The sequence below is a fragment of the Phyllostomus hastatus genome, unplaced genomic scaffold (assembly GCF_019186645.2).
Source record: "Phyllostomus hastatus isolate PE091 unplaced genomic scaffold, TTU_PhHast_1.1 phas_contig_1162, whole genome shotgun sequence".
Taxonomy (NCBI): domain Eukaryota; kingdom Metazoa; phylum Chordata; class Mammalia; order Chiroptera; family Phyllostomidae; genus Phyllostomus; species Phyllostomus hastatus.
In genome coordinates this window covers 5,357,853-5,376,673 of record NW_025333537.1, presented here as the reverse complement: position 1 = coordinate 5,376,673, position 18,821 = coordinate 5,357,853, and the positions used below count along the sequence as shown (strand labels likewise).

The window sequence follows — 18,821 nt, the reverse complement described above, 5'->3', positions numbered from 1 at the left end:
CCCGCCGCCCGGCCCCTCCCCAGGCAGCGATGCCGGGGAGCGATAATGCCGTCACACGTCTCGGGGCCGCTGAGGCACAGGCGGGTCTCGCCAGGCCCGGGCGGTGGAAACCACGTAGCTACTGGCCCAGGACCTACCTTTGTGCTGGATATCAAATTGCCGCTGCTGCCAGAAGCTTCGGAAAGGGGCAATGCCGGTGCCCGGGCCAACCAGGATGCAGGGCACTTGGGGGTTTCGGGGCAGGTGGAAGCTGGGTGCTCTGCACAGGGAAGAGAGAGTCACGAGCCTTGCTGAGCCCACTGTGGCCAAGAACAGCTGGGTCTCGGGTAGACCAGGCGGCCGTCTCGGGTGGAAATACGGCAGGGCCCACAGCTCTGCAGCCTGGGTCGGGTGCCCCTAATCAGGGTGGGAGACCCCGTGGGTCCGGGGACTTCCAAGAGGAGGGCCTTAGTGCCTGGCTGTCCCTCTACTTCCCGATTATCCCCACTGCTGAGCTGCGCCACAAAGGGCAGTGGGTGCATCTGGCGCAGGGTTTCCGCACCTCAGCACCGCTCCCACTCGGGGCTGCGGACTCCTCTGTTGTGGGGACTGTCCTGCGCACTGCAGGCTGCCGAGCACACCCCTGGCCTCCACTCACTAGATTCCAGGAACACCCCACCCCACTCAGAAGCACTGACAACCCAAAACATCCCCAGACACAGCCAAACGTCGCCAGGGTGGGGAGGGCACATTACCCCCATGGAGAACCACTGATCCAACTGTCCACGAGGTCTCCCATCAGCGGGAGTCTCCAGGGCACAAAACAACCACTTGGGGGGTTTGAAAGTGGCGCAGGTTTTCTGGGCAATGCGCTAAGTCTGGGCTAGGAGTCTGTGCTTCTGAAGCCCCCCTGAAGGTATGCGGACCATCCCGTGAGCATCCCACCTCCAACAGCTGAGAGAAGCGGCCCACCAGCCAAGGTCACGGTTCAAGCAGAGATGTTACTGATTGACAAAGCAGATACTTACAACAGGCCTAAGCTCAGGCATATTCTTTTTTATTTTTTCAAAATAATGGGTTTTTTGATTGATTGATTGATTATGATAAAAACACTGAGTATGAAATCTACCTCCTTAACACATTTCTAAGCACACAATCAGTATTGTTGATCAGACAGGAATTTCCTTTAAGACTGAGTTTTGGGAGGAAAGGCTCTGATTGATGGGTTTGGGGGAAGTTGTTTGGATCTTCCCTGTTTCCAAGAAACTGGGGACAGACGGGGTGTCCCGTAGAATTTGGGTACAAGCTCCCCTGGTCTACAGAATCCACAAAGGCTGAGCCCGCATTTGCCTGATTCTCCACTGTAGCCTCAGCATCCAGCAGAGTGCATGCTCTTAACACGCATCTGTTGCATTGACTTGACCTTGACTAGGGGACTTCCTTAGCTTCTTCTAGGTGCTGCCTCATGATCCCATTTCCTTAACAGCTTGGAGGCATACGGAACGTGGAGCCCGTCCCATTCAGCCCTCTGTCTGGAGCCCTCTGGGCTGGGTCGCCCACCCCAACCCAGGACATCGGTGAGCAGATCCGGCTGCTCACGCCGTCTCCCACTCACCCTCTCACGAAGCAGGGGACCACTTCATCAGACTGGATCCGGTTCAACCAGGAGGAGCACACGCCATGGTGGATTGGTCCTTCTCCATCTAGCAGAATAACCAAGGTGGCCCGGCTCCCCCACCACTCCCAAGCTCCCCCGTCATTGGTCTCCCCCCTCCCTCCAGTCCAGAAAGCTCCCGGCCCCAGTGCCGAGTTGCTGCCTTGGAGTACCCTGTCTGGGCCCCTTCCTCTAAATGGGCAGAGGAAATGGTGGAGGCTGGGGGTGGCTCATGAGCTGTGAAGTGCCCAGGCTCCTGCTGGGGAGGGTGAGTGGGATTCAAATCCTGCCCACTGAAAGGACCTTGGTCAGTGTGCCCTCTGTGGGCTGCCGGGATCCCAGTCTCAGGGTGCTTGCTCTCAGGCACCGTGCATTTTAATTGCTTTATCAAGGAGGAAAAGTATGGGAGGAAAACGGCAGGCTGTCTGACTGACCCATGACCAGCTGGACACTGCAGCAGGGAGCTCCCCGCTCTGAGGTGATGGGTTGTGGTAGCTTGTTCTGGCTGCTGCCTTGGGGGTGTGAGGGAGTAACGCCCATCTCGCCTACTTCCTAATTTGCACAGAGTTGGCTCTGCCTAAGGGGACAGTTTGCCCGTTCTGCTGCTTCCCAATGTTTCCTGGCCATGGGTGTGGGTCTCCAGCCAGGCACTCGGGACTTGAGGGGTCCTGCAGTGGGGAAGCGCAGACCCAGAGCCTGTCCCAGGAGCTCCGCCCACCTCGGGTGTGGTAGGAGACGATGGCCACGGTGAGGTGCACCTCGTCGGGGTACATGTCTGGGGAGGAGCTGATGGAGTAGTAGCGAGGCTGCAGGAGGGACAGCTGGGTCAGGAGCAGGGTGGCGGGCATCTGGATGGACTGGAACTCCTCCAGCACCTCCACGATGGTGGGGTTCTTGCCCCATTTCCACTCCTCGTACTCCTGTAAGCCCTGTGCCAAGGGGAGGGGCAGGGGAAAACTTGCACTCAGAGCCTGGTACACATTTCCACCGACACCGTGAGTGGGTTTGGGGAAGAAGGTGAAAACAGCCACAGGTACCATTTACACAGTACAGATTCCATGTTAGCTTTTAGTGCTCACTAGGACCTTATGCAGTAAGTATGCTTGTTACACCCATTTCACAGGTGAGGAACCCGAGGGAGAGAGGGGTCCCAGGGCTACGAGGTGGTGATTCTGGGTTTTGAATCTATGTCAGGGGGTGGCAACCTTCCGCCTGCAAACCAAATCCGGCTCACCCCTTGCTCTATACGTTTACCTGGTTTGGGGGACCGTTAACAGAAAAGTACTATTTTATTACTCAAAGATATGATATAAATTCAAACTTCAGCGTCCACAAATAAGGCTGGAAGGGAGCCCAGCCATGCACAGTCACTGGTGTGGTGTCTGCGTGCCGCGCTGCAGTGGCAGGGCTGGCGGATGGCGTCAGAGACCAAGAGCACCGTGAGCCTGAAGTACTTCCTGCCTGTGGGCCCTCGCCCTGGGCAGTCTGGGCCTGGACTCCGGGCTCCCGGCCACTCCGCTCCCTGGCGGTATGTGAAGGTCAGGAGAGGTACACCGTGCAGGGAGTCATGACTTGCACGTACACAACGCAGACGTGCAGTTTGTGGGTTTGCTAGGGTGGAGGTGCCTCTGCAGAGGGCACGCTCAGGTGGAAAATGACAGCCCCGAAGGAACAGGTTAGGGTGTGGGGGATCGTGTTTCGAGGGTGAGCCGACAGCAAAGCCCAGCTGTTGCTAGGAAACAGAGGGATACCCTGGGGCTCTGGAGTTATTTCTCCTACACGTCAGAAGCTGCCCCGGGCAGTCCCTTAGCACTGCTAGCAGGTTCGGGTTTTGAGGAGGGGTAAAGCCCGCTGTATAACACTGTCTTTTCCCATGGCTCGGAAGACCACCCTTGCTCTACTGATAGGGCGTGGCACTGGGAGAGGGTGCCCCCCACACCTGCAGCCTCCCTGACCTTCAACCGCAGGGGCACCCCGGGCGCGAGCCCCAGCAGCGGCTCTCCGATGCCAACCTCCACCTGGAACCAACGTGCGCGCCTGTGCCGGTCCTTCCTCAGACGGCTGCACAGCCCTGGACGCTTCACTCAACCTTCCTCCCTCTGCTTCACTCGGGGTCCGCTGGTCTGCCTCCCTTTCCGTTTCCCCTCAGACGGGCATTTCCCCTAATAAAAATCCTTGCTCAGTTAACCTTGGAGGTTATGCTTTTCGGAAGGAGTGGACAAACCCATACCGTTACATCAAATCCTACTTCCAATAGTCCGGTGCGAAGCTCTGGATCCTCTTCATGTTAGAGAGAAGTGTACACTTTAAAAAGTTAAATCGTTCTGCAAAACTTCTGATGAAAGTAATGCCCTTCTGTTCCACCTCCCCTACGTTTCCAGCTGCCAGAAGTAACCACTGACGACTCTTCAAATGTTTTTCCTCTTGTCTATTTCTGTATTTCTAAATAATATGCACTTCTTGAAGTAGCCTCTGCCAAGCAGACCGCCATCCAATCCCCTCTCCTGGACAGCAGAAAAAGCTAAACCATCCTTGGCTGGTGGCTTGCACACTGGGGAGGAGCCCCCACTGGGAGAGGCCTGGGAGGTCCTCCTGGGTGGGGTTCTTACTGAGCAAGGCTTTGCAGCAGTCTGAAGCAGACGAGCCCCCAGTTTCCAAGCGAGGGTCGTAGCAGCTGTGTTTGCTGGCTGCACCTTTGCATCAGAGGCCTCCTTTATCTCCAAGTCCTACCTACAGCTCCTCTGCCTTGGAAACATCTTACTTTGAAAACAGGGCGCAGTGACGTTCTGTTTCTTTCCCCCCTAAGCATTGGCTAAGATGGAAGTAATGGAAGCGCCAGCGCTCCAAAGGAAGGAGGAACGGCAATTTCTACTGTGCTCAAGGGACTCTGGGGTTCAATGAGGTCACTTGCACTCCAGCAGGGCTTAGGATCAGGCAAAATGGTCTGGACTGATGGACTAGCCACTATGGCAACCTTCTGCAGACGAGAAAATGGCACTACTTGCTCAAGACTGCCATCTGCTGGAAAGTTGTTGCAATACTCTACAACTCTGCAAGGACTAGGAGGTGAAAGGCACCCCCTGGGGCTGCAGGGACCCACCTTGCTGAGGACCAGCAGGCGCTGCTTCTCCTTTTCGCTGGTGGCCAGGGAGGCAAACTGCTGCAGCTGCAGGGGCGTGGGCGGCGTGGTGATGTCCAGGTAGTACTTGAAGGCCTGGAAGATGGTGCAGGGCGGGAGGCGGTGCTCATCCGTCCAGTTACTGATGACTCCTGTGGAGGCACCATGGCAGTTAGGAGGGCGGGTGGGGGATGGAGGGGCTGAGCTCTGAGGGCTTGGGTCCAAGTCGGGGTGGGGCTGGGTGAGCCCACCAGCCCCTCGCCTCCCCGCCTTCCACATCCCACTTCTGCACCTCCTGTGTGCAAGGAGCACGTCCAAACCCCACTGAGCGCACTAGTCCAAAAATTAAAAAATAAACACATATTAAAATAGCATGAGGCGGTCCCCTGGCATTCTCTGCGGTGAGCCACCAACTGAGCGTGAGTTAGGAGTCTATTTCGGCTCTGTCTGTCCTCTCGCACTGCCAGCCTCTCACTCCTCTGGGTGGGATTCCAGAGTTTAAAATTACAAACGTGCTCACCACTTACCTCGCACTTTCTATGTGGCAGGCACTATTCTCAGCACTTTGTACTATTAGCTCATATAATCCTTCTCATCTCCCCAAACTCACAACCATCCTGGATGGTAGGTGCTATTACTATCCCCTTTGTCCAAGTGACATAAATGGAAGCACAGAGAGGTTAAGGAATTTGCCCAAGGTCACACAGCACGTAAGTGTGAAGTCAGGCCATCTGTCTTCTAACTACCACACTGTACTGCCTCTGCGTACTTTTCATTCAATGTAACTTCTGAACACAAGCTTCTCCTTGAACAGGGACTACACTCAAGATAAAAAAAAAAGCCCAGATGTAATGCAGACTAAGGACTGGCTGGGTTGGCTTTATTGGGAGAAGGTGTGTCTCTCCAAAGCGGTGCCTTCCTTGGATTTTCAGCAGGGCCTTGACTACTTATCTGCCCTGACTTTACACCCTGGCTCCTCTGTAAAGGCGATGCGTTACTGTATCGCAGGCTGCCATGCAAGGTCACTGCCGTTCCTCGCACCTGAGCCTTGAGCTCACCTGCACCTACTAAGATGAAGCACTGAGACCCGTGTGCCTCTGCCAGTCCTTCAGTGGGAATGTCAAGAACGGTCACTGAAATGGGTTTGAACTCGATCTAAAGAGGTCGGAGATGTGGTTCGGGCCTAGTGGGCCATCGAGTTTCATACAGTGCCTTGGGATCTAAGGGGTGGCAGGGTCCGACTTCAGCTGCTGTCTGCTCCGTGGGCAGTGGGGCGGCAGGGACAGAAAGGGGAAGAGGAGTGGGCCCCGTTCAAACCAGTGTCCCCCAGCGATGCGCCACCCATGTCCTGGCATCACAGACAACCGCTCAGACAGCTGGGCCAAGGCTGCTTCAGCCAGGGGAAACGGGGAGGCTTCCGTCTCCTAAGCTGGAGGTGACAGAGACCCACCCTCCTACCTGGATTGGTGACTGGGATCAAGAAGGGGCCTCCTCTCCCCCGGAGAGGACGAGGGCCCTCGGGGTGGCCGGGGCGGCCGTAGTTACCCAGAGCTGTGTTCCGCTCCTCCAGCAGTTCTACTTTCACCAGCTGGTTGACGGGGGGCGCGTCCTCCAGCCGCTCGATCAGGGTGTTCACGAGGTCCTCGTGGTTGCCAGGGAAGACGCCCAGGTGGTCCCCAGGCTGGTACTGCAGCTCCTGATTCCCGTTGGTGTGGAGACGCACGAAGATGGTTGACCGGCTGGAAGGACCGGGGAACAATCAGATTAAGGGCCACTGGCCACCCTTTGCTCCTTCGTCCGTCCTGGCCTGTGACTGCAGTTTCCTTCCTTCCAGGCTCCTTGGGGCTCATGCCAACAGGACGTCTGTCCCCATCATTTCCCCACCATGGCTTCAGCAAGGTCACCCACGAGCTCCTCCAGGCACATCCAGCAGCCAGTTCCCAGTGCACCTGGTCATGGGTGCAGCTCGGGACTCGGTGGCTTGCTGCCTCCCTCTCGTGATGCCAGCACCCCTGACTCCCCCCATCTTCTCCAGCTGCTCTGGCTCCGTCTCCTTTGCTGCCTCCTTCTCCTCTCCCCAAATCTAGACACTGGATCCCTGCAGGGTTCAGTCCTAACACGTCTTTGTTCTTCTGTCTTCCTGCCCCTGCCCTTCTTTCTCTACAGCAGTTACCGTCAGCTGACCTACAGTAGAGTTTTCTTTGTTATCTGGTTTGTGGGTTGTGCTCGGGCCCGCCCCCGGCCCCTATGACGAGGCAAACTCTAGAGGACAGGGCGTTTGCCTGCCTGTTTTGTTCACGGCTCTATTCCTGGCACTTTGGACAGTACATGGCGCATAGTAGGTGCTCAAGCATTTGCTGTTTGAAGGAGCCTCAGATTCCCAGCTGCCAAAACAGGCTTTGCTCTCAGTACCAGCGGGGGTCCTCTCAGCAACCACTACCCCATTGGAGCTAAGGCACTGGGGTCCCCAATCTGTGACTTTCCATCCTCCCCAGAATCCCAAGCTCCACACCCTTTTGCAGCTGGAGGTCCTCATGTTGTCATGGAAGAAGGGCAAAGGACCCAGCCCTAAGTTCGGGTTAGAAATTTGCCGACATTACACAGTAAAATTGAGAGACCTAAGCAGGAAACCCGGAGAGAACCTCGCTTACACATGCCGGGTCATGCCCTTTCGCTTTGGTCTTTGTGTTTAAAGGGCAGGAGGCCTGTGCTAGGTGAATGGCTTCCAGAACGAATTCTCGGACTATGGATATCCTGGCCCCTTTACAGTTTTGGTAGAGACACCACGTTTCACACAGTCTCTGAAAACTCTGCGATGGAGCGCACCTCGGTAAACCAAATCCTCTGTACCCCTTGGGGCACGACTGATACTTCTGATCTGCTTTTCCTTCATTGCCAACAGCTTTTCAGTTGATAGAGGACTTGACATTCAACATGAAGTTTCTACACTGTCCCCTGGATAATCGACACTTGAATACACCAACAGGACTGGCTATTTAAAGGAGTTTTTGGTATAACCAAGAGCCCTATGGTGCTGCAGACAGCCAGCATTAATAAAAATAGCTGTGCTAGCATGCTTGCTTTTTTGGGGTGCCAAATACTTTTCTGGAAGCAAGGCGCCCCTGTACTTGGAATAGTGGGAACTTGGAGACTGAGATTGCGAATGGCGCTACTAGGGTCTGGGGTTCCACACTTCTTCCCTAGGCACTCTCTGATTGTTGTCCATCATCTGGACTTGCACCCCAGATTCTGCTCGGAACTCACGCCTATCTTGATTCCTGGAGAGAAAAGACCTGACCCCCAGCTAGCTCCACACAGGAATTAGCAGAGGCCGAAAGCCAGCAGGGGGCGCTGTGGGGCTGCTAACTTGGGAACCTCCTGAGACAACCAACCACAGCAAGCCTTGGAAAGGCCCGCAAATCCATTCCCACTTTCTCTCAGATCATCACGATTTCTTTCAGAAGTGTATTTGCCTCTGTTCTTTGGGCCAGCACAAAATAGAAATGCAGAGGGCACGAACTTGCTGAGCTGGCTCACGTTCACAGCCACTTGCCCCAAGTGTTCTTGAACGTGGAGGAAGGTGGCCAGGCAGATAAGGGCAGAGATGGGGATGCAGCTGGCAGGTTAGCTGGAAGGAGGGCTGTGGCCCCGCCTGGGCTGGGGACGTGACCGAGGGGACTTGGCAAGCCACTGACCATGGGGTATGGCTTGCCGACAGCCCCAGCACAGGACGGCCGTGGGCTCCCAGGGCACCTTGAGGGGCTGGTCCTGAAGCTCAGCAGGAAGCTAATCCCTTGGGGTAGCACTAGCCTGGAGACAGGCTGTCTTAAATCTCAGTTCTGTTGGGGGTTTTCAAGTGTGGGATTTTCTAGGCTTTTAACAAAAATAATAAATAACCTCGAGACACACACAGACCATTGGAAAGTATCTGGGGGAAAAGGAAGGAAGGTATTGGCGAGACAGCAGCCATCTGGGCCTTCTCTGCCTCCTCCTCCAGAGCAGCCCCTGCCTGTGATGTACTTATACCCCCCTATGGAAGCATAACACACACACACACACACACACACACACACACTCGTCTGCCTGCCCGCGCTGCGCAGTGGTCCGATGTCAAGTTTCCAGATAAAAGAATAGTCTGCTAATTTCCAGTATTAAATGAAGAAGGAAAAAAAACTGCTGTTCAGTCTTCCACGAAAAGGGTAAACGTCATCTGTCAAGAGCGGGCTAAGTTACTAGATTCATCCAACAAATAGATGCTGCGTGTCAGACAATATTCTGGGCACCGAGGAGAGAGTGACGGGTGAGCCCAAAGTGTCCTGCTTTCGTTGGGAAGTAACTTAAACGGGTCTCAGACTGGTTGGTGACGGGGATGAGTGGGGGGTGAGGGGCTGGGGGCAGTGGGCTGCCAGAGCATCCGATAGGTTGGTCGGGGTCGAGGAGGCCTCCCTGGTGATCTGACACATGAGCAGAGACCTGAACAATGAGGAGGAGTAGATGTGCAAATCTCTGGGGGGACGGCGTTCCCGGAAGGAGGAGCGGCACGTGAGGGGGCCCAGAGGGGGCAGCTGGGCGGCATGGTCGAGGAAGGAAAAGGAGGCCGGAGTCTTTGCAGAGTGATCAACTCAGGGCTGGGGGTGGGGGGGGGGGGGGACCAGAGAGCCGGCAGAGGTCACGGGCTGTCACGCAAGGAGTGTGGAAGTTTCCTAGGTTCAGTGGGAAGCCAGGGGAGGCTGTGAGGCTGAGGAGGGCTAGGCTTCCATGTACATTTTAAAAAGAGGACTCTGGCCACTGTTTGTAGGTTGGATTTTTTGAGGGAAAAGCCAAGAAAGCGGGAGACAGGCTGGCTGACTGAGCAACTTGGCCACGCAGACCAGAGGTCATCATGGCTTTGCTCGAGGTGGCAGGGGAGAGTGGGGTGTGCAGGGGGAGAGGCAGCGAGGAGGAGATTTAGTTTTGGGCTTAAGCCAGAGGCTGGTGTTCTCTGCTGTGATGGCAAAGGCTGGAGAGACACCAGGTATCCCAGGGGAGCTGGAGATCAAGAGTTCAGCCACGGAGAGCTCCCCGTCGCAAGGTCCCGCCAATCTCTGAGATGAGCCAGGGGCTCAGCCCCCTCCTCACGGTTGTTCCTGCCATTCTTGCTTCGTCGTGTCCCTCCCCGTCTGCCCTAGCCCAGCGCAAGCCTACCCCGCATCCTCCTTCCTCCTGCTGACTCTCAGGACTCACACCCACGCCTCCTCGCCTGTGACCGCTCCACTGTACTCTCTTCTGCATGGTTTGCTAATAGGTGTTCACAGTCAGAGAATTTGTTTACTGGCTGAGCAGGAACCGTGGTCACTTTTCTCTTTAGATTTGCAAGGACCACTCTCAAAAGTCTGTTTACTCCCTCTTAAGCAGTTTGCTTGCAATCAAAGGTCTCTCTCGGGGTGGGGGTGGGGGATGGGTGATAGCTTGCTGACGGCCTCCTGGGCTGAGCCCAGCTTGGGCCTTGGGCAAGGAAAATGGGAGAAAGTATCATGGTTTTTCACTCAATTAACCTTAAAAAAAAAAAACAACCTCATAAAGCTGAAAATGGCAGTAAGCCTGAAAACGGGTAGTGCTACAGAGCAAGCTTTCAAAGAGATAAACATCAGGCACAGTCTGGTCCTTTCTGTGCCAACACATACTGCCTTCCAGCCCGAAACCTGTTGCACCTCTCCTGGGTGAGCCCATCAGCACGGAGCAGCTGCCCTTCCAGAGGTGGGAGGGGGGCTATTCTGGGACTTCGGTCCAACTTAGCATCAAAACATTTGCAAACTAACTTGCTTTTTATGGACTGTGGTTACAGGAGTGATTTTTGTAATCTGGTCTTTCACAGATCGTTGCTGAAAGAAATCTCCAGTCGATTCCTAGTCCCTACTCTTACAATGCTACTTAGGTCAGACCTTTGCACGGGACAGAAATGGAAAGTAAGAGCTGCTGAATTTCAAGTGCAGAGTCCTTCCCTCTATCAGAGATGATTACGTTGTGAATGTTGCATTGGACGGGCCATTCAGAGGGATCAATTTCCCCACCTACTTCTTTAGTGTCTGAGGGCCTTGGAGAGAACATCAGAGCCCGGGGATTCCACCCTGTTGATCACTTAATCAAAGTCTGGAGGCCCGTGGCAGCGAGCGCAGACTGAATTTGCAAGTGCGGGAAGCTGGCGTGGATGCACAGTGATGGGAGCACATGACACAGTGCTGCTTTGAGAACGTGTCTCCGGTGCAGCAGCCCTGCCGTGCTGTGGAGGCTACGTGCACGGGCATTCAGTATACTGACTCTGGAGCCAGATACCCCCTGTGCGTGTGACCTTGAAAAAGTCGCTCGCATTTTCTCCCAGTCACTTCTCATACTGAAAATGTGGACGGTAATGGAACCTACTTCCTGAGCTGGTCAGAATGCTGAGAGATCCTGCACAGAATGGGCTCAAATGCTGCCAAGGACAAAGAGAGTACTAGGTAAACGGCAGCTATGTTTATAGACACCGTTCTCATTTTAGGCAAGGAGACGGGGATCAGAGGACCCGAGGGACTTGTCTGAGGTCACACTGCTAACCGCACGGCAGCGCTGGGGTCAGAAGCCAGGGCCGTCCAGCTCGGAAGAACACTCTGTCCTAGGCCATGCATGCAGAGAGTCAAGATTTCAAGAGATCTTCACGTGCGCTGAAAACTGTACTAGTACATAAGTGAGGGATAGACAGAGCTGGCTGGTCCCTCTGCAAAGACTGGATGGCAACCCCCAAGCTGTCAGAACAGCGCCTGCGATCCCGGGCAGCGCTGGTGCGTCGTGTTCTGATCAGGGACGGCAATAATAGCTGCAGCGCCCTTGGCGGTGATCCCAGGACCTCCACTGCACTGTGACCAGTTCCGAAAATGACACTTCCACAGGGACAGAGTGTGTCCTTTTACTAAAGCAAAAAGCATGAAAAACCAGGTTTTGGGAAGAGCAGTTGGAAGGAATCAGGGCCGAGGACAGACTGGTCAAGGTCTTGGCTCCTGGCGGCCAAATCTGGCTCCTCTGGAAGAGCCGAATTTGTCCTGAGCGTCACTGCAGCGTGTCCCTGGGATGAAAACGACGGGCTAGGAAGTTGTGCTTTGATTCTAAGCTATAGTAAGATCATTTCTAACAATCAGGACTTCAAAATGCACAGTTGCTGTTCTGTGCAGTAATGAGCCTCCCATCATTCCTAAGGAATTAAGTAGGACTCCTGAGCGAAGAATCCTCCACAAGGAGAAGTGCTCGGGCTAAGTGATTTGGACTAAGATGCTCTGGTACAATAAGCAGCTCTACCAGGGAGCGGTCTGCTAATTTAAACCTTCTTTATGAAACCATTCTCTTGTCCCTCTCCACAGTGATCGTGACCACCTCCTTCTTCTGTCCCTCCAGGTTGAGCGCTGGCAGAGGAAAAGCAGGCAACCGAGAGGTTGCAGAGCAGCAAAGGAGTCTTGGGGCACCTGGGCTGCTCACGGGAAAGCAGCCGCCGGAGTCAGCAAGGACTCCTGCCTTCCCATGGGGGCTGCCGGAGGAGCACAGGCGGGGAGCCCGAGGGCACGAGATGTTCCTACCTGGACTTGGGGCTCTGAAGGTTTTGACGGCTGAGGAAGCGAGCGGCCGAGACCCGCTTCTTGTGGACACTGGAGAGACCTGCGGGGAGAAAAGCCACAGTCTTCCTGACCCGTGTTTAACGTGGCCAGTAACACGCCTGCAGCATCTGCCAACCCTCCCCTCACACGCCCACTGTCTGTGGAGTCCGGTGAAGGGACAACAGGGAAGCCGTCGGGCAGGCCCTGGCTGAGGTGGGGCGAAGCTGTGGGTAGCGCAGAACACAGAGCGAATCTGCTGCGACTTGGCTGAGAGGAGGGGGCTTCAGGGTAACGCCCCCCACTCCCGGGGAGAGAAACGCCGTGCACAGGTTTCACGGGGTGTGGGCCACTAACAGTGGACTCATTTTGGGCAGATCGAAGCAATGAAACCCACCTTCTCTAGCACGGGGCAGAGGGGAGAGCCCCTGACTCCCCCTCCCCGACTGTCAAGAACGCTACAGGGAGAGCGGGGGAGGGGCACCTTGCGTGAGCTCCGGAGCCTCAGCCACGTAGGCGAGGCGGAACTTGTTCCTCTTCCAGCTGCGGTCATTGCTGATGAGCGAGTTGTTCGCCTTCTCGATGTTGACGTCGTCCCCCACGCAGAACACATCGCAGGCTGCCTGCGGCACACACGGGCGTTTAGGGGCCGCTGTCGGCCGAGGGGGACTCCTCTCCAGCCGCTGCGGGACGCGGCACGTGTCCCGTATTCCACCCATCTGTCCCCACCCACCTGCCCCCCCTCCCGCCCATTTATACACCGCCCACCCGCTGACCCACCCTGTGTTTCCTCGAGTGCCTTTGATGCCCTGGACTCTCTGTCTTAGGACCTGATATCTGGTACGTAACTCTGTGTCACTTCTTTCTAAAACCAACACGTGTAGGGCCTGACATTGACCAAGAAAGGAAACGCTTCAGAATTTCCTGTCCATCTTCCTCTGTGGGTTTTACAAAGTCACTTTGAAGGCAGAACACACTGACTGTCTGCATCCCTGCAGGTATGACTGGTTTGGTTTGGTTGGCCAAGTTCATAAGTTCTCCAACTTCAGTAATCCTAACACTTACTGTTCAGAATTATCTTTTTGAGATAAAAGCCATGGATAATTCAAAAGGATTTCAAGGGCAACTTTTACCAATTGTTGGCCTCGTGTTGATTTTCAGATGGTTCAAATGTCCATCAACTGATGAATGGGTAAAGCAGCGTAGTATATCCAGGCAACGGAATGTACCTCGCTTCTGTGCTATTCTTCCCCAGACCCACCGCCCTACTCTAAGCTTGAGAAAACACAAGACAACGTCAACCTGAGGGACACATGACACAGTGCCTCACCAGTACGCTTCCCATGTTTCAAGAAAAAACCTGAGAAACACAGCTGAGGAGATGGGAGGGACATTACGACTTAATGCAGCACAGTGTCCTGGACCTGATCTTGACCCAGGAGAAGGGCGTCAGCGGGAAAACGGGGCAAGTCTGAACAAAGCCTGTAGTTTAGTTACTGTCACGGGACCAGTAGTCCTGGTTTGGACAAGCGTACATTGTTATGTTAACAGCCAGGCAAGGTGGGCCAAGGAAACTCTCTGTCCATCCTCGTGGCTTTTCTATAATCTCAAATTATTATAGAACAGGGCAATCTTTTATTGTTTAAAAAGATTATTTATTTATTTTTAGACAGAAGGGAAGGAAGAGAGAAAGAGAAACATCAGTGTGTTGTTGCTTCTCATGCATCCCTACTGGGACTGGCCCAAAACCCAGGCATGTGCCCTGACTGGGAATCCAACCAGCGACCCTTTGGTTCCCAGGCCGGCATTCAATCCACTGAGCCACACTAGCCAGGGCAAAATAGAGCAGTCATTTGGGATTCAGGGTAGAGAATGTGTCTCGAGGCCACCCAAATGCGTCTGAGTTGACTGAAACTGTCTCCTAAGTGGACACTGGGGGACGGACCAGGGGTTCTCTCAAGTTCCCTCGATTTCAGATGAGCTAGACAGTCTGTCTTTGGGGGTCAAGGGGAGCATGGCCTCTCCCCCCAGGTCTCTGGGATCTGGGAAGGGGGTTACCTTGAAGACCTTCTTGGCCCAGGTCCTGAACGCCTCCTCCTGCCCACAGAGCTCGTCCCCCTCCCTCATCTTCAGGATCCTCTCTCCTCCCAGCTCCTCCAGGAGGGTGTCCACGGCATGTCCGAAGGCGCAGAAGTGGGGGTAGGCCCGCGAGCCAAGGCCGAACACCGAGAACCTATGGGGAAGAGAACAGACAGCCTGCGTTAAGGGACACTGGGGGTCTTGGGAGTGCCTGGTGTTAGGAATACAAGTTGTTCCCCAAAATTCGTATGTGGAGGCCCCGCCCCGCAATGTAAGTGCACTCACAGATGAAGCCGTCAAGGTGGTAACTGAGGTTAAATGAGGCCATGCCTTAAGGCCCTAGCCCAGTAGGACTGGTGTCCTTGGGAGCGGGCAGACATCGGATGCCCTCTCACTGTCTCTGCACGTGCACAGTGGAAGGTCATGTGAGGACACAGCGGGAAGGGGCTGTCTGCAAGCTGGGAAGGGAGGCCTCACCAGAAACTGGTCCCACTGGCACCTTAACCTTGGACTTCCAGCCTCCAGAACTGAGCAGAAATAACTCTGTTGTGGAAGACATCTAGTCTATAGTATTCTGTTATGGCCACCTGAGCAGATTACTCCGTCTGGTATCTACGGAAGGACTGAGTTTAGCCTGATGGTCAGGCAACCCCAAGCCTGTTTGGGGGAGGCCATTATTAAATCTGAGGGCCCCTGGGATGACCCCCTTCCTCTGGTCTCAGGAGCAAGTTCCCCGTTTGTCCTAAGGAGGATGAGCGGGGGCCAGCAGTCACAGAACCCTTGACAATCCTGTGTGTCCCTTTCTAAGCTGGACTAATTGGGGGAATTAGTCCACATTATCAGGAGGCTTAAATTCTGCAAGTGCTGTAATTCTACAGAACTGCATCAGGTTTAAGTACAAAGACAATGAACGCTATAACACGGAGGTCCTCGGGGACCTGTATGAATGAGGACTTGTTAGTTAACACACCAAATGCTGGTCTGTGAACAGGCTCTTCTAAAAGAGGATGAAAGATTGATGGGCATGCTGGCTCCACCCCTTACATTGTCTATGAAATTCATTAGCTTCCACAGACCCTCTTTCCATAACTCCCCCAAGAAGATGTTGCTGTTTGAATGGGTGGGGGTCAAGTTGGAGGGATTTTTGTCCATGTCGGGACAGGACTGGCTGCTTTCAAGTGTGGGAAGTGGAGGGCTGTGCCTCCGGGGGCCCCCCGGCTCATTCACTGTGTCCTACAGACACTCGATGTCACACTTCTGGGGTGTGGCCCTGGCTGTAGGTCTTGACCTCTTTGGAACGGAAATGACAGGTTCACGAGTGGGTTGAGCATGCCCCACCCTGCTTCTTTCCCAGGTTGGAGTGTTCTGCTGACAAGCCACGGAGTGGAGCAGGGTCTGGCTCTGTCCCCGAATCTTGTTTCTAGGACGAGGGGGCCAAGACGGTGAGAGGCTGAGATGGGGGAGGAGGGAAGGAGGCAGGAGAAGTGGGGGAGAAACTCTCCATTGTTGGGGAATGAACTTGAGCTAGGTCCAGGGGTCTCAGAGGTCAAACGGAAGTTAACGTAGGTTCATACCCACTCCGTTCAAGTCCATATTCATGCTTTCTGCTCTTATCCTCCCCTTCTTTCCTGCCCTCCTCTTCCCCCTGGGGCTCCAGAGCGTTTCCGAGGGAAGTCTGTGAGATTAGGCAGTGCTCTCCCTCATCAGCCCTCCACCTGTGCTCATCCTGAACCTGGATTCCTCACCTCGGCTCCTGAAGGGGAGGAGGGGCGGCTGGCCAGGAGCGGACTGGCTGGAGGGGTGCCTTTAGCCTCAGCAGATCTGGAAACTCCCAGCACCGGCGTGCTGTGTGGCTAAGGCGTTGCTCCTCGAGCCTCCAGTATTTGTATTTGTGACATCCGCCATGCTGGACTACCACCGACCCCATTAGGTACTTATTAGCATGTTTAACCTGCTTTTAATTTGTGCTTACTAGCTCATCAAGCCCACTTGCGTTCACTAACAGATGGTGCAAGTGATTAGTTCATTAATACGCTTCCCAATGCACCTGAAGACCTGCATCGTAGTCTCTTCCTAGACTCACATTCCCATCACAGCCTTTACCTTATGGTTTTGAAACTCCTATTTTAAGCCTCTAAACCAGAAGTTGGCAAACTTATTATACATGGGGCCAGAGAGTAAATATTTTTAAACTTGTAGGTGAAGAAGCAAAATTGAAACTATTATGTAAATACTTCTATAACAACAAATTTCTACATTTTAATTGACAAAATATAATAATAATAGCAATGATAATAATTATAGCTGAGTGCAATTTTTAGTAATATATGTCTACTAATGAGAATGTAATCTTTTTGTGGAAGATAGTATTTTGCTTAATTGGGGCTCACAGGCCGTGTTTTTCTTTATATCATTAAATGGACTGCAAACACCCATCTGTAAGAACCACTCCCGGCTCGTGGCTGCACAGACCCTCAGCGGCCAGGCAGGACCGGGCCGCCAGCGTCACCTGCAGTCCCCTGCTCTAAGCCACGGTAGCTTCGGTAAGGGAAAAACGGGTCTGGCTGCTGAACTATGCAAGTGATGTTTCTTTTCTTTTCTCTTTTTTTTTTTCAAGATTTCATTTATTTATTTTTTAGGCTGAAGGGAAGGGAAAGAGAGGGAGGAAAATATCAGTGTGTGGTTGCCTCTCACGTGGCCCTCACTGAGGACCTGGCCCGCAACCCAGCCATGTGCCCTGACTGGGAATCGAACCAGCAACCCTTTGGTTCACAGGCGGGTGTTCAATCCACTGAGCCACACCAGCCAGGGTTCAGCTGATGTTTCGATGTGAAACTAAAAATCTGTACTGATGTCAAAACCTGTAAAAACGACCAGCACCAAGGGTGAACCCTAATGCAAACTGTGGACTTTGGGTGGCCGTGGTGTGTCTGTATAGGCTCAGCCGTTACACAAATGTGCTCCTGTGGTGTGGGATGTTGACTGAGGATGAGGCTGTTCGTGTGTGTGTGCGTGCGTTCAGGAGGCGGGGCGGGAAGTATACAGGAAATCCCTGTACTTTCCCCTCAATTTTGCTGTGAACTTAAAACGGCTTAAAACATAAGTGTTTAAAAAGTGTGCTGATGGACACAATGCTCCCATATTTAGGGCCGCTGTGATCTCAATCACCTACTGAGCACTGTCCTGTGCTGGTGTGGAGGGTTTAGTTACTGATGGCCGGGCCGGGATACTCTGCTTATATCGGCATCGTCTTGACCAACATCTGTGATGCCAAGGGCTTGACAACCAGTTTTACTTCCTCCCCAGCGTCCATTAAACTGAATACACAACTGCTGAAACACAAAATAGACTCGCACGTCCACGTAGTGCCTAAAGCTATCTCATGGCACGTGACTATGCTTTTGGAAACACAAGGGTTAGGCCAGCATTTCTGAATCTGACTACACAGTGGAATCTACTGAGATTTTCTTTTTAAAAAGCAATGCTTGGGCCCAATTCTAGACCAATTACAACAGAATCTCTGGAGGTGGGGCTTGGTTATGGGTGCATTACAAACATCTCTAGATGCTTTTAATGCACGCCAGGTTTGAGAACCACTGGATTATGGCAGTGGGTCTCCAGAAGCTTCTACTAAATGTAAAACATACCCCTTGGGAAGGGCAGCTCATTGCATGATTTCTAGGGCCAACATCCTTCATCACAGATGATGTGCTGATGGGGGAGTAAACTGTGTGTGATGGGGTAAAGCGTGGGTGATGGGGACACTCACGTGCATTTAAAGAGGAGTTGGGGCAGCCAGGGGGTAGCCGGTTGTTTGAGGGATGAATGTGCTTGGACGAGAGACTGCCTCCCCCTCCCCCAACAAAGAGCCCACTCTGCAACTGCGGCCAGTTCTTCAAGAGCCTTCGTCATCCCTGGTGCCCTGGCCCCTTGCTCACCTCACGTTTGCCAGGGGGCCGGTGCTCTCAAAGTTGTCTCTGAGGTCTGGCCCGTCGCCTGATGATTTGCGGGAGTCGGAAAAGGAGGAAACACTATTGAACCTGACCTTGTAGCTCCTGTCAGAATGAGAAAGAGTCATGAGCTGTGGCTTGGAGCCCCCTCCTGAGGTCAACATGCCAATGGATTTTCAACTGACCAGTCCTGGCTCTGGGACCCTCTGCTGTGTGATGAGTGAGCCCATAATGTGCCTGAGGCGTCCTCTACAAGGTACCAACTTACCCTCACCCACCACAATGAGAGCCGGCCGTCTGCACTTGAAGCTGTGTGAGTTAAAATGTGTCTGACCACACTCCACTCAGGAAACTGAGACCCGGACAGCCAAAATGATTTCACTGGCAAGAAGTCAGGAATGGACCACCCCCTAACCACTGGACCATGCTTCCCTGCTACCCAG

General features: G+C 53.8%; 1 protein-coding gene across 2 annotated transcripts in view; it reads right to left on the bottom strand.

The window, feature by feature from the left end:
• Nucleotides 1-18,821, bottom strand: part of NOS1 (nitric oxide synthase 1) — a 152,501-nt gene that overhangs the window by 10,563 nt on the left and 123,117 nt on the right. For both annotated transcript variants that reach the window (XM_045842213.1, XM_045842203.1), the window contains 9 exons: nt 18,367-18,483; nt 14,408-14,582; nt 12,834-12,972; nt 12,335-12,413; nt 6,297-6,490; nt 4,734-4,903; nt 2,352-2,562; nt 1,595-1,682; nt 138-259 (listed from right to left, as the gene is read on the bottom strand). In XM_045842213.1, coding sequence (XP_045698169.1) covers nt 138-259; nt 1,595-1,682; nt 2,352-2,562; nt 4,734-4,903; nt 6,297-6,490; nt 12,335-12,413; nt 12,834-12,972; nt 14,408-14,582; nt 18,367-18,483 — 1,295 coding nt within the window. The remainder of the gene's footprint in view (nt 1-137; nt 260-1,594; nt 1,683-2,351; nt 2,563-4,733; nt 4,904-6,296; nt 6,491-12,334; nt 12,414-12,833; nt 12,973-14,407; nt 14,583-18,366; nt 18,484-18,821) is intronic.